The sequence below is a fragment of the Engystomops pustulosus genome, chromosome 1, assembly GCF_040894005.1.
Source record: "Engystomops pustulosus chromosome 1, aEngPut4.maternal, whole genome shotgun sequence".
NCBI classification, from domain to species: domain Eukaryota; kingdom Metazoa; phylum Chordata; class Amphibia; order Anura; family Leptodactylidae; genus Engystomops; species Engystomops pustulosus.
In genome coordinates, this window is record NC_092411.1 from 81,509,660 (window position 1) to 81,525,771 (window position 16,112).

At 41.0% G+C, this 16,112-nt stretch overlaps 1 protein-coding gene across 6 annotated transcripts in view; it reads left to right on the forward strand.

Moving 5' to 3' along the window:
* The window catches only part of CABIN1 (calcineurin binding protein 1), a 96,941-nt gene that overhangs the window by 24,950 nt on the left and 55,879 nt on the right, over positions 1-16,112 (forward strand). For 5 of the 6 annotated variants that reach the window (XM_072145256.1, XM_072145249.1, XM_072145226.1 and 2 more), the window contains exons 15-22: positions 827-979; positions 2,469-2,663; positions 3,486-3,722; positions 5,055-5,199; positions 6,838-6,953; positions 8,030-8,191; positions 11,864-12,070; positions 13,006-13,151. In XM_072145256.1, coding sequence (XP_072001357.1) covers positions 827-979; positions 2,469-2,663; positions 3,486-3,722; positions 5,055-5,199; positions 6,838-6,953; positions 8,030-8,191; positions 11,864-12,070; positions 13,006-13,151 — 1,361 coding nt within the window. The remainder of the gene's footprint in view (positions 1-826; positions 980-2,468; positions 2,664-3,485; positions 3,723-5,054; positions 5,200-6,837; positions 6,954-8,029; positions 8,192-11,863; positions 12,071-13,005; positions 13,152-16,112) is intronic. The other variant, XM_072145241.1, reaches the window with a different exon arrangement.

A 16,112-nucleotide genomic window follows, 5' to 3' on the forward strand; every position in this document is an offset into this window, starting at 1 on the left:
TGTATATATCTGAGCTGTTTGTCTGATTGAACGTATGCAGCAGAGATCTGCGTGTAAATTTATAGATGTAGTGGAGCTTATCATGTAAATGTATGGATGGAGCAGAGCTGTGTTTGCTGTGCTGTTGTGCGACCAACAGGAATATTTTAAGTGGTGTAAAAATTTTTTCCTTTTTTGGAAGACTAAATCTGGGGTGCGTCTTGTATTAAGTAACTTCTTATAGTCCGTAAAATATGGTAGATCAACAGGGTTTCCCTACACTTCCATTTAGCTGAAGATTCTCCTAATATCTGACACATAGAAAAAGAGAGCTGAGACCTATCCGAATCGTGAAATGGATATAAGACACAGTAACACACTCTGCTCTGATGGCTCACCTAAACTAACACACTCAGCACTACTATGTCCCCCCACTCCCCTGAGATCTAGACTCTTATCATGTCTGTAGAGCTGGCCTCCTATACACACTGCTGGACAGGAAGTGCCTCATCCCACCTTCATGTGAGAATAATCTAAGCAGACGGGAAGACCTGGCTATAGTGCCGTCTATAGTCAGAACTGAGTTTATGGTCGTATCCCATGCCAACCAAAAAATACAAGAGCAGTGCTGATAGACAGGTTAAAATTATATCTGTGAAATGCTTTATTTTTGTTAATAACGCTGATCCAGTGTATATTTAAGAATGTTGTCTTAGTGTTAATACCTCTTTAAAAATGAAAAAAAGATTAAATGCAGTTACTAAAAAATAAGGAAATAAAAAGCAAAGACTTGGCTGTAGGATTAAGAGCAATCCTTTCCTTTTTGTTTTGTTTTTTTACATTGTAGGGGGACATGGAGCAAGCTTTAGAAAACTTTGAGATGTGCACTGACCTTTTACAAAGTGCAGAAGCTAAAGCATACAAAGAGAAAGAAAATGAAGATGTTGTTGTTTTCAAACTTCCCAACCTGCAGTTGGATTCTACAATATCTGTAGAGGAGGTGAGACATGAAATGGTCACCTAGCTTTTTTTAAAATTTTTTTTATTGAAGCAACATATGACATACAATGCATAACAGGCGATAGTCATCATATCCAAAACACAGGGAGAATTGCAGAGGTCCTGAAGAAGAAGGGTCAACACTGCAAATATTGACTTGCTGCATTAACTCATTCTAACTGTCAATAAAAGCTTTTGTTACTCATAATATGATTGCACTTGTATTTCTGTATGTGATAAAAACATCTGACAAACCAGAGGGCAACAGATCATTCTCAAAACTTACGGCCATGACTGTAGGTTTGGCTAGTATATAGGATTGTCAAATTTGCAGATTGGCTGCATGGCCCCCAATCCGGCAGTCTCTCCTGGTGGTGTGGTGCGAACTCGAACCTTGGACCTAAATCTGAAGTTCAGGCCTGCTCATCTCTATTTATAAGACACTAGACTTTGACCATAACCTTGTGGCGCAACTTTTCTCATTGCTATTCTAGTAATTTGCAGGTGTAGTGTTCAGTCTATTTGAGTGCTGCTCTTCCTAATCTCTTGGTTTTGTTCCATATGTGACTTCTGTTAACTGGTTGCCACAAAGCCACCTCACTGATATATTGGAAGTACCTGTTCTAAAGTATTAGAAAATGAGAAATTTTACTTGAACCCCAGTATGGCTGCATTGGATGGGTAGAATGTCACCATTTGTAGGCAGGTTTTTGGTATTTAATTGAGGACTGTCCATTTGTTCAGACATTTGCCTTCCTCCCTCCCTGTTGATGGTTCTTATATACCCAGGGTTGCTATGATTGTAATTCTTGATAAGTTAAAGGAAATTTACCATCAAAATCCATTATGGCACAGTGACTGTGGTGCTCTTCTTATATGTGCTGTCAATGGCTTCCTTCCTTCCTAAAGTAAACTTTTAAAATTATTCTAATGAGCTAGAAGTGCTTGGGAGGGGGTGGCGTTACCTGGTCTTTGTCTTCAGAGGATGTTACACTTTATCAGAGAACGCCCTCTCTCCTCAGAACAGTGTAACAGCCTGTGAAGACAGAGCACGGAGGGGCTCTGGTAACGCCACCAATAGCACTTATTACTCATCAGCATAATTTTGTAGTTTTATTTTTGAAAGAAGGAGGCCATGGATAACAAATCTAAGACGATTACCACAGTTACGGTGCCTGGATCTATGAGTAAGTGTCCCTGGTTCATCAAGCTTGATTTTGATGGTAGATTTCCTTTAATGCTGTACCACACCCTTATCTTTTTGAAGGAATCATTATTTTTGACTAAGAAGACCATAGCGATTCATTTAGCGAATATTTGTCCATTCAGTAAAAGCTTAATTTTCAAATGTGTATGTAAATACAAAGCTTGTCTGATAAAATTAGATAGAGATATATGTAGTTTTCTTTTGAAAAGAAAATATTGTAAATGGTTGGAGGCTAATTTTGTTTTGGATGATTCATGATTATGTTGCCTGAATTCTTTTCTAGATTGAAAACAGTCTTAAGTCCCTGGAGAGATGCCAGTCCCTGGAGGAGATTCAAAGATTGCATGACATGGGGGATTATTCATCCGTGGTTCGCCTTGTGTGCCCTACATTGTGTATGAGTGGTTACAACAGGAATAAGCACCTTGATTTGATGACTTCTCCTCCTGAGAGGCCTGCTCAGCTGCTACTTATGCAGGTGAGGAACAGCAGGGATATTCACCTGAGGATGTAGTATGCCTAAAATCCACATTATCATGCTGCGGTGAAGACGAAACCCGGCTTTGTGTATGCACAGTAATATTAAACTATTAATTGAGATTCTGCACACACAGCATAGATGGCGCCCTCCAGATTGCATAATGTATGAGGTAAACACTTCTCCTCAGGTGACACCCTTCCTATATTAATAGTGCAGCATTTAGCTTATGCATTCTCCACTCTCCTAGGACCAAAAATGCCATGTGTGCCATCACCCTAAGGCTACATTCACACTGCCGTTGCCCGCCCGTACCGTAGCGGACAACGGCAGTGCACGGGGAGAGGAGGAGGAGGTGAGCGCAGCTCACCCCCTCCCCACTCCATAGAGATACATGGCGCACGGCGCCGTATTACGGGAAAAGATAGTACATGTCCTATCTTTTTCCCGGGTACGGAGCGGTGCCGCACGTGTGCTGCACGTACCGCTCCCGTAGGACGCTGTGCGCCCATTGCCGTCTATGGAGGACGTATATCGGCCGTATATACGTCCTCCATACGGTAGTGTGAATGTAGCCTTAGGCCGCGTTATGTGTTGTGTTTTTAGATGCAGTCCAAGGGGTTCCCCGTGATCATGTGTTGAGCTAACCTAGACTTTACATCACGTTTGCTAAACACAATGGAAATGCAATGTTACCTCGACATGGGAAACCCCTGGATTTTTTTTTTTTTAAACACCAACTTGATTATGTAATAATGACATTGTGACATTGTAATAATGTATTGTGACAAGTCGTCATTTATCATGTCTTACTATTTCCAGGATTCCCTGTTGAAGCTCTCAGATTTTAAGCAGTGCTTCCAGTGTTCTGAAGTTGCTTTGAATGAAGCGATCCAGCAAATGATGAATCCATCATCTGGGGCATCCAAGGAGGAATGGGTTGCCACAGCAACACAGCTTCTAACTGGGATAGATGTTTCCCTATCTACTGATAGTTGTGTTTTGCAGGAGCTCAGAGTTGCACCACGGCTTGTACGTCTCTGCAGTAACCTCATACAGGTAACCTCTAACTAAAGGGTATCGATAGTGGATAACAAGAATGGAGATAAAATTCTCTTACATGAAGTCATTATGCTTCCTCCTTTCCCGGGCGCCACTCTTGCATGCAATTCACGTTATGAAAACAATCTAGGAGATTCTTGGCCTCGCTCAGATGAACTGGAGATCCAAACACTCATGTAGCGATTCTTTCTTTATTGTGTGACTATACTATTCGGTTATATATGTCTATTTATCTCTCTATCTATCCATCTATATATCTCTCTCTCTCTATCTATATTATAATATAAAATAATAAAATCTCAAACGCAGCACTGGTATTTTAAAGAGAAATGGCGCCAAAAAGAGAGGGGAGGGAAGGGGAGAGGTAAAAATAAAAGCGTTCTAGTAATATGCAATTAAAACAAGTGTAAAAATGATCACAAAAGTTGTAAAAGTTGTTTCAACTAAAAACTGAAATTTTTTGGATCCAGAAGCTCAACGCACTTAATCTCTATGACCTGAACAAAATCACAGAGACTGTGCTGCAATAACCTTGATCTATGAATTTAATCCATCAACTGTCTACTGTTAGCATCAAGTTACCGGGTACAATACCGATACAATGCACATATTTACTTTTTATATTTATGTTTACTTTTATCTGGGACTAATTATTATTATTGATTGATGATCACGTGTATCACTCTGTACATAAAAGTTCCTTAAAGGGGTTGTCCCCTTAGCAACCCATTAGCAGGTGGGCTTTTGCAAAAAAATAAATAAACCTTTACTCACCTCCTCTGGCACTCCCGGTATCCTGTGCCGTGGCCCGTCCGAGCACCTCTGCTCTGGCAACGATTGGTCACACAAGAAAGTATCACAACATTGGTTTATGGATCTCCAGTTCATCCCAGCATGGTCCAGAATCTCCTAGATGTTTTTCATAAAGTGAATGACACTTCTGATCGGTAAGTGTCCGTGCACATCAATACATTTGTCTTACATGTAGTAAATCTAGCTACATTTTGGTTTATTGTATAGGGATTTACATAATAAGGGATACACCAATATTTGGAATTGATATTAATTTTGATTGAAAATAGTAAGTCCATTCCCAATATAAAATCATATTGAAGCTGTCTGTCCAAGTCTTTCCAGTGACTATATAAAGAAAAGGTGCTGTATAATGAAAAGACTTGCACCTGTTCTGTAAATTTGACCACTCCTGGGTTTGGCTCACAATAACTGCTGCAAATTACTGAAGACCTATTGGAGATATGAACAATTTAAGAATTTTCATTTTTTTTCTTCACACAAGTTGAAATTTAAAACTTTATTAATTTTTTTCAGCTGATAGACTGCAGCATGGCGGTCCAGGAAGAGGGGAAGGAACCTTCCTTGTCTTCTGTATTGCCATGGATAATTTTGCATCGCGTTATCAAGCATGAAGAAGAGACCTTGCACTCCATGTGCCAACACACAGACTTTAAGGAAGGTAAAACAATTCTTCAACAATGAACGTCCCATAGAATTCCCTTTGTGGAAAGGGTTTATTCTGGTACTTCCAAACAAATAATTGAACCTATTTTTAGCTGGGTTAATTCCATTTGATATTCAAAAGAAAAAACGTAAAGCCAATTTAACCCTTATGTGCTAGTAAAAAAATAACTTTTATTTCGGAATTTAAAATGTATAACAGAGAACACTAATACACTTTAGTGGGTTTTTAAAAAGTTGTCATGGAGTGGGGATTAGCCTCTCAGGATTTATCTTTATAATATGCTCTGATTATTACGCAAACGAAGGGTAGAGACGGGGGAGGGAATGGGGATTGGGATTAGGTAGAGAAGTAGGGGCAAGGTGGTCAGCATACCACGGTCAGCAGAGCATTTGCTGGTTGATACACTATCTTTATAGATGTTTTGCTCCCTCAGACTCTGCTCAGTCCTCTAGATTTGCCCCAGTGTGCCTCTTTGCTTAATAGATTTTTATTAACCCCTACTTTCCTATGCCCCTTATTTTTCACGTATCACACCCCATACTCTGTATATCTAGGTAGCAGTTCACTCACTGACTTTCGTCCTATTGATCTACTGCTAGCGGACTCTCCTTTCCCACTCCTTTTCCCTAACCTTCGTTTGCGTAATAATCAGAGCGAAGGGCTGAGAAAAACACAGAACCTATGAGAAGGAAATAGCCACAAATGGGCATATTATAAAGATAACTCCTGAGAGGCTAATCCCCACTCCCTGACAATTTTTTAAAGGTAGATTTGATATGTAGAATGGGGAGATTGTTCTATGTAAGGTTATGGTTTTGTCAAGGTGGAGAAAACTTTAAAATAACCCCAACTTGCAGAACCATGACATGGGGTCTAAAATGGGTTGATCCATAAAAATAATGTCTGTTACCTTATTCATTCATTTGTTACCATATTTGTTTATTTTATCTATATTTTTTTATGATTTATTTAATCCATCTAGAAATGACCTTTTCTGAGATTGGGCAAACACTTTATCTAATGAAGTACAATATACATACAAATGAAAACTCAAATGAAGCCTTTTATATGTGTTTGGGGATATATGGATGTCCTGGTCTGCTTCCAGGTGTTAATTGGATAACATTCAATAACACATATTAACACTGCTACTGACTCTAACATCTAAGGGGATAAGGCAGTATTCACTGCATTTACTTCAATCCCTGTCCAGTCCTAGTGGCGGGACTTTTTGGATGTTAAAACACAATGCAGTGACGGGAAGCATGTGTCCCAATGAAAATATCTATATGATGTTTTGTAGTTCCTTGTATCTCCTCTAGCACCAGGGCCAAGGAGCGATTCCTCGTAATCTCCTTTAGCTTCATTCTCATTCGAGCTGTTGTGCACATTTCACAATGAATAGTTACATTGATATTCCAGAGTGCAGTAATTAGGTTTTTCCCCAATTATAGTTATTCGCAGGCTGTTAGTGATGTGTTTAATTGTCTTATTTTAATGTGATAGTTAAACTATTTTTTTTTTTTTTAATGTTTCTGCAAACAAATTGGAACCTGTAGAAATTTGCCCATGTGTTATAATCTAGCGTGAACTGCTAACCTGAAAAATACTGATCTGTTCTTTTCATTATAGAAGATTCAGGAACTCCACTGCTCCCATCATCTCTTATGCTTCTGAACACAGCCCATGAGTACTTGGGCAGAAGGTCATGGTGTTGCAACTCAGACGGAGCCCTTCTTAAATTTTATGTGAGTGTTTGATGTACTCTAAAAACTACATCTAATAAAACATACACATCCTTGTATATATCACAGCACAAAACTTTGAAAATTGAATTATCACAGGAAAAAAAAAAGAACAAGCCTAAAAAAACCTAACCCAGGGACTGCCTGTACATTCTCATTACATTTTGGGAGACACAAATGAGAACTGGGGGATGGATAGGTCATCATTATAGTTTTGCTGAAAAGCTTAGTTTAAAGAAAACCTACCACTAGCAATCTACCTATTAAGCTAAATCTGATGGTAGGTGGCTAGAAACATGCTAAACCCTAATCTATTTTTACCTAATCCTAAAATACTCCCTAAACTGAAACTACACTTTATGTAGCTAATATGCTAATTATTGGCAGAGACTAATGGGGTGTGGAATAGCCTTTTCTCCCACTGCCCGGAGAGGCTAATCCACGGCCCAGTAGCGCCTGCCGATAATTAGCATATTGGCTACATAATGTGCAGTTTAGTTTTGGAAGTACTTTAAGATTAGGTAAAAATAGATAGGGCTTAGCATGTTACTAGCCACCTACCGTCAGATCTAGCTTAATAGGTAGATTTCTGTTGGTAGGTTTCCTTAAAATGATTGTTTGCTATTTTTTGATCCCTGATTTAAACTGAATTGTATAACTGAGACATTGTATAATTGAATGAATGGGGACTGGTATGCTCTGCTATTAGCCAATTAGCGATGAAATTATTGTGTCAGTAAAGCTTATATGGGTAATCAGAAGATACAGAAGGGACATCAGTGTGTCCATCATGAATATGTCCATGAATATACAATGTGCAGGCAAGGTGCATCTTTACTCAGCCTTTACCCCACTGCGAACACATCCAAACACATATAGCAGTAGCCAGAAGGAATTATATTATGGGCAAATAAGTGTGAAGGATGTAAAGATGTGGGCCCAGTATACCTTACTGCTACCTTCTTGTTTTCCTGGCAGCCGTCTCACATTTGTTTCCAGAATTCTCATTCCATGAGTAACAATAACAACTTGTGCGCATTTAGATAATTGAATCCTGTATTTTTCCTATATGTATACAGGTGCGTGTTCTATTGAAAGAACTGGCGTTATCCACAAAAGAAGACTACCATCCTTTCAAGGAGGAACTAGAGACTGCATTAGAACAGTGTTTTTACTGTCTGTATGGCTACCCCAGCAAGAAGAGCAAGGCTCGATACTTGGAGGAGCATTCTGTACAACCGGTAACTGAATCCAGTTAACAATAACTAGTATACTGTTCAATTACTATACCCTAACCTTTCAACAATCTTTCCATAAATCAGTAATACATTGCGTGTATATGATAATTCATACTATTGCTGGCATTTACACTCACCGGCCACTTTATTAGGTACACCTGTCCAACTGCTCGTTAACACTTAATTTCTAATCAGCCAATCACATGGCGGCAACTCAGTGCATTTAGGCATGTAGACATGGTCAAGACAATCTCCTGCAGTTCAAACTGAGCATCAGTATGGGGAAAAAAGGTGATTTGAGTGCCTTTGAACGTGGCATGGTTGTTGGTGCCAGAAGGGCTGGTCTGAGTATTTCAGAAACTGCTGATCTACTGGGATTTTCACGCACAACCATCTTTAGGGTTTACAGAGAATGGTCCGAAAAAGAAAAAACATCCAGTGATCGGCAGTTCTGTGGGCGTAAATGCCTTGTTGATGCCAGAGGTCAGAGGAGAATGGGCAGACTGGTTCGAGCTGATAGAAAGGCAACAGTGACTCAAATCGCCACCCATTACAACCAAGGTAGGCAGAAGAGCATCTCTGAACGCACAGTACATCGAACTTTGAGGCAGATGGGCTACAGCAGCAGAAGACCACACCGGGTGCCACTCCTTTCAGCTAAGAACAGGAAACTGAGGCTACAATTTGCACAAGCTCATCGAAATTGCACAGTAGAAGATTGGAAAAACGTTGCCTGGTCTGATGAGTCTCGATTTCTGCGACATTCGAATGGTAGGGTCAGAATTTGGCGTCAACAACATGAAAGCATGGATCCATCCTGCCTTGTATCAATGGTTCAGGCTGGTGGTGGTGGTGTCATGGTGTGGGGAATATTTTCTTGCCACTCTTTGGGCCCCTTGGTACCAATTGAGCATCGTTGCAACGCCACAGCCTACCTGAGTATTGTTGCTGACCATGTCCATCCCTTTATGACCACAATGTACCCAACATCTGATGGCTACTTTCAGCAGGATAATGCGCCATGTCATAAAGCTGGAATCATCTCAGACTGGTTTCTTGAACATGACAATGAGGTCACTGTACTCAAATGGCCTCCACAGTCACCAGATCTCAATCCAATAGAGCATCTTTGGGATGTGGTGGAACGGGAGATTCGCATCATGGATGTGCAGCCGACAAATCTGCGGCAACTGTGTGATGCCATCATGTCAATATGGACCAAAATCTCTGAGGAATGCTTCCAGCACCTTGTTGAATCTATGCCACGAAGAATTGAGGCAGCTCTGAACGCAAAAGGGGGACCAACCCGTTACTAGCATGGTGTACCTAATAAAGTGGCCGGTGAGTGTATATGACTTGCATTATACTGAGGACTTTTGAGCAGTTTGCCCTCTATTGTTTATTCTCAGTACTTGCTGAGCACGTATACCCTTTACACAAAAAGTAGAAGAAAATCTGCTCAATAACTCACACAGATTGTTTCATGACTGTTATTACTCTGTAATGTCTTATTTTATGTGTATATGTTCCCCAGAATCTGTAAAGAGCTACAGAATTTGATGATGCTATATAAAAAAAAAAGTATTAGTAATCTAACTCTCCCTCATGCTGAAGCATCAAAAGGATCACAACTTATGAAACCTACCATTTGAAATGGTAAGTATAAGCTGCAAATACCGAACACCGGCTCAGGGTGAGCTGGTGCCGGAGCTTACTTTCGCTATTGTCCTAAACCACTGTATTGCGGTTGAAACACTTTTTAATGTTTATATCTGAAGCAGCTTCGGCGCACCAAGCGCGCGGCCGTCATGCGCTTGGTGCACCGAAGCTGCTTCAGATATAAACATTAAAAAGCGTTTAAACCGCGATACAGCTGTTTAGGACAACAACAAAAGTACGCTCCGGCACCAGCTCACCCTGAGCCGGTGTTCGGTATTTGCAGCTTACACCTACCATTTCAAGTGGTAGGTTTCCTTTAAGGGGAACGACCATTTAAATAAAACCACCCAAAATACATAAAAATGATTAAAAAGCATTGCTGTTATCCCTAAACAGTTTCTTTCCATGGCCGCAATATTAAAAAAAAAAAGTTTGTAAACTATATTCAATGCACTCTGTGTAGGCTGGTAGGGGTATAGATGGCTGGCACAGCGGGCGCTGGGTAAAGACACACGTGCACGGTTTCCTCTTACACTCTGTGGGGAACATTTATTATCGGCATTGTGACGCACTTTTGTCGGACTGTGCACATCCTTCTAGGCTAAAACGGCTTCTTACACAGGAATACACAAGAAGTATCTGCGCCGCTATTGTGTCTCACGTAACCCTTTTCTGGTGCACTAGCCTCCACCCGACACAAATTAGGGGGTGTGCGCTGTCGGTCAGTCCGACTGATTCGGACTGAGTGCCATATTTAACTTGTAAATTGTGTTGCACGCCCTATTTAAAGGTGCACCACAAAAAAGATGGGCCAGTGCGGGGAAGCGACAGATTCATGATTTCTGGCACATGATCTTAATGGATCATCGCACCCAGCAGCACGGTGGGTAGCACTTTTGCCTTGCAGCGCTGGAGTCCTGGGTTCTAAGCCCACCCAGGTCAACATCTGCAAAGAGTTTGTATGTTCTCTCTGTATTTGCGTTATTAAAAAATACAGGTAAATAGCCGTTATAGTGTAGTTTCCGACTTTTTAAGTAAATATGCCCCATTGTCTTTACCCGGCGCCCACAATCTGTGTTTGACAAAGGCCTTTGATTGCCAGAAGCATCACTGAATTTAGATAGTTATCGTGTAAATAAATTACCACTTGGCATCCTATTCAAAGGAGTGCTTGTATTACTCTCTATTCTGGACGTGCTTGGGGTGGGAACCCTAATCCTATTTAGCACCCAGCCTTGGAAGTGCGACCGCACAAATTAGACTATTATATGAAACTCACATCAGGTGAGTCAAATATTATTAACGTCCTGCATATTAAATTTTACTTGCATTGCCCTGCCTCCATGTTCCTGATTGTCAGGTCTCACTGATAGGACATGCTGCTGTATGGAACTAGTATCTAGGGACCGTCTGCCAATATTCAACTACAGACATGTACAGTTCTGTTTTACTTATCATTAGAGTTAGAAAAAAAATACAGTGTCAAATGTTATATACAGTGCCTTGCTGGAACATTGAGAGAGAGAGTGTTGTTACATTATTGAACACCTCATGTCATTTGAGAAGGGTGATGTCATCTTGGGTCCTTTACCTAGTAACATTAGCAACTACCTCTGATCTACCTTTAATCATATGAAATCACAGCATACATCCATGTAGGAGTAGAAGTCTATGAAGGCTTTCTATGATTTCATGTCATCAGATACATACATGAGGTAGATGTTAATGTTACTGGGTAATGGACCTTAGTGGACTCCACTCTGGTCACATGAAATGAAGAAGGGATGATGTGTAATTTGCCTCTAATATGGCTCCCAATTTCTGCATTGTGAAGTTTAAACTCTCACCCGCCAATGACAGATTGGCGGCATACAAGGAATCATTTGGCTGAATGTTGATGAAGATATGGTTATAGAACTAAAAGAAGGCCCTTTCTGCATGATGAAATTTCTCACAAATTAGTGAATTAAAGTAAGAGTAAGTATTTCTCAGCAAGGTTTTTCTATCTCTCTGCAGGTTGAAATGCTCTGGAAAGATGCACTTATTTTATTTGACTATTTCAAGCCGAAGTCTCTTCCTGAGTTTGACAGCTATAAAACAAGCACAGTCTCTGCTGACCTGGCTAACCTCCTGAAAAAAATGTCCACCATAATACCGCCCTCAGATAAGCCTAAGCTGAGCATGGACAGTGTAGCAGCCTACATTGAAGGCACAAGCAGTAAGGTACACATTTACTTCTAAGACTTTTATCCACAGCATCAGAGACTCTCTGGGGGTCCGGGATCACCAGTGATTGCCACAACCAGGAACCAGCTATTGTGGAAGTCCTATAGTTTGTTCTATGCTCCATTGATATCTATACAGCATACCATGACTTTCCTAAAAACATATTGGAAAGTGGGTGTCACCAGCATTTACCCCAACAAACTACTAGCCCCTCCGGAAGGGTATGAGATATTCTATCCAGTATTCTCTCTTTTGTGGTAAATATCACCCATTTACCTATAAAAAAAATCACCTCCAAATGAGCAGAAAATTGTCAAAATTGGTCAGGCTAGAAGGGTGGCATCATTTCAGATACCCGTGTCTTGGGTGATATGATACCTTGAATCATGCTTTTGGTATCATATTAGAGATCACATCAGATGGTTCACATTAGATTAGGTTCTGTGGGCTACAGAAGTTCATATGCAGTCTGATAAAAACATATTCTGAAATGGAATTTGCTACCCAAGTATATATATATCTCCGGTTCTGTAGCTCACAGAACCAAAATCCAATTGCAATTTAAAAGATAAGATTATTTACAATGTGAGCCATATATGTATGATCCTTCTTTCTATGTGCCATAAGCCCAAGATATGGGGGAGACATCTAAAGGGATTCTCCCCTCTGTCCTCTAAGTATGACCCATCTCGAGTAAAAAGTGACCCTGTTAGCTAATTTATTTAAGATTTTGAATGCAATTTTATAGGTAAAACGGTTTTAACATGAATGAGGAAATGCTGGAAAGGATATTTCATACCCTTCCCGAGGTGGCTGCTAGTAAGGAGGTGTAAAAGATGCTGATGGGTTCCATTTACTGTAACGACTGCAAGCAGAGTTCTTGCAATGACTACATGACTTTAACTTCATTATTGAAAATGTTACCATTGCAGGTACCACAACTGCCTGAAGGAGCAGAAGATTCCCCTGAGGTCCTGAATGAAATATTTTACCTACTTGCTGACTACCATTTCAAAAATAAGGAACAGTCCAAGGCTATTAAATTTTACATGCATGATATCTGCAATTGTCCTAATAGGTGAGTCTGCAATGTACAGTAGTTTAAGAATGACACAACCACAATGTGGTCATGATGCGGTGAGCACACAATGTCTTACCACACAGTGACAGAGCTGGGCGGCCACATAACAAAATATAGAGCATTTCCCATCCAAAACCAGCAGGTTACCAAAACGGTTTGGCTTGGGGTCTGACACCCAGTACTGCCACAATCAGGTTTTCACCTGATGACCAGAGAATGGTAAAGGAGGCAGGGTGCTTCTTGTCTGGGATAAAATATTAATGATTGAACTTTCCAAAACGTAATATCAGGTTGGTGGTTGGTCATCCAGCACCTTCAGGCTCACTAACGTGGATGTGAAAAAGTAGTGCACTGAAGGGAAATGGTTAAAGAGAACCTGTCAGGCAAATTAACTACCCAAAACTAAATATATTTTCATAAACTGCCATTAGAAAGCATTGTACCTATCCGGTCATGTCCCTCTACATGCCTGGAAACTTAAACAATCAGGTCCTAAAGCTGTATGCAAATGGCCTGAGAGATGTCCAATGAGTCATTATCATTCTCTAATGTCCAGCTTATTCATGAGTGGGAGGCACAGCCACACCCCCAGTGCTTGACTGACGGCCTGTATAATGATGTGACAATCCTGGTTCTGGCGCCCCCTGCAGCCTGTATGTATACACACGATACTCCTTTACACATGACTGACAGTCTGTATAATGATGTGACACTCCTGGTGCTGGCTCCTCTATGTTCTTCCTGGTGCTGGTGCCCCTTCAGCCTGAGTGTATACACAATACTCCTATACACATGACTGACAGCCTGTATAATGATGTGACCCTCCTGGTGCTGGCTCCACTATGTACTTCCTGGTGCTGGCGGCCCCTGCAGCCTGTGTGTGTACACTCCTATACAGATGACTGACAGCCTGTATAATGATGTTACTCCTATACACTACTTGTGTAGCTGATGTCTGTGTCTCTCACATGCACTAGAAATGCTTTACTATACATTACACTCAGACTGGGGCAGGAGGAGGAGAGGGGAGGGGTTACAGGAGTGACATCACTTTTTCTCTCCATATGGCCAGATTCATTTACATAATAAAGAAAAGATGATTAATATATGAATTGACTAGATAAAGGCTGGGATGGGATCCTTGTGAGCTGCTCTAACAGGTAGTAGTGACAGAAATAGTGACAGAGACCTGATGACAGGTGTCCTTGCAGGTTTTCCCAGATAAAAAAACATTTACAATAAGGCATCCAGCAGCCACTACATAGAATAAAACTGAAAGCAGACCGCTCCTGTGACCAGAGAATGGAGCGATCTGCTTTTACTTCCATTCTGTGTAGTGGCTGGTAAGAACTGCTAATCAGGTGGTGTTGGATGTCACACACCCCCTCCCCCAATCCTGATTTTACCAGGTGATTTTGAAATTGTTTTCTCTTTACACATTGAGGCACATTTACTAAGGGTTGTACACCAGTTGTCTATCGGACTGCGCACATTCTTTTTAGTGCAAACTGCTTGCATGGGTATTTAAGAAGTGTCTGCGCCATATATGTGTCACACATGACCATTTTGTGGTACAGCTGCACTAGGCATCAGCAACACTAATTAGGGGGGCGTTGCAGTGCGCACTGGGACCGTGCGCCAGCTCTAACAAGCAAAGTCTGCCAGAATTGTGTCAAACGCCCCATGCTAAAGGTGCGCCAGGTACAGAGGGCTCTAGATTCATGAAGAACGTGCACCATAAATCCTAAATCTGGCACCCTCTGCACTATACAGAGGCAAACTACATTTAGTGCAGTTTGCACTGTTGTTAGTTAATGTACCCCTTAACTGAACAATATAAGTTTTTTGCGTCTCCTTCTGAAAAAAAATGAAAGTTTGAAAAAAACTCTTATTTAATGTTCTGCTTTCTGGGTATTTAGTTAGACCACCCAAATAGAGTGAGCTCCGATTGCAGGTGTTAACCCTTGCACTGTCCACAGCATTTAAATAGCTGCAGGGATATTTCCATATTTTGTCCCCCACAGTGTTTTTTGGGGGAGAGGGGCCAATTGTTGTTATGGCAACACCGGGGGTCTGAGCGAAGACCCCAGGCTGTCCATAGTAAATGCCTGTAAGGGCCTCTTACATACGCGACCTTACAGGAACAGTGTCGGCCTATGCATCAGCATAGACTGTCAGTGCTAATACACTGATTCAATACATCAGTATTGCAGGGTATTATAATGAACAAGCAATCTAACGATTTCTTGCTCATGCCCCATAGTGGGACAAGTCAAAAGTAAAAAAAAAAAAGTTTTACATAAAAATAAATTAATCAAAAAGCCCCCAAAGCCCTGTTACATATTACACTTACATATACATTAACAAAAGTGAATCACCATAAAAGCCCCACACATGTAGTACCACCACGTCCGTAATGGCCCATACAATAAAACTAAATCATTATTATACAGGCGGTCCCCTACTTAAGGACACCCGACTTACAGACAACCCATAGTTACAGACAGACCCCTCTGACCTCTGGTGAAGCTCTCTGAACGCTTTACTATAGTCGCAGACTGCAATGATCAGCTGTAAGGAGTCTGTAATGAAACTTTATTGATAATCCTTGGTCCCATTACAGCAAAAAATGTTTAAACTCCAATTGTCACTGGGGCCAAAAAATTAAGCCGACCCGAGAATAAGCCGAGACCCCTAATTTTACCACCAAAAACTGGGAAAACCTATTGACTCGAGTATAAGCCGAGGGTGTAGTATACAGCCAGCTAGCCCCCTGTAGTATACAACCAGCTAGCCCCCTGTAGTATACAACCTGCCAGCCCCTGTCGTATACAACCAGCCAGCCCGTGTAGTATACAGCCTGTCCCAAGTAGTATACAATCAGCCTGCCCCCATGAAGTATACAGCCTGCCTCCATGTATTATACAGCCTGCCCCCGTGTATTATACAGCCTGCCCC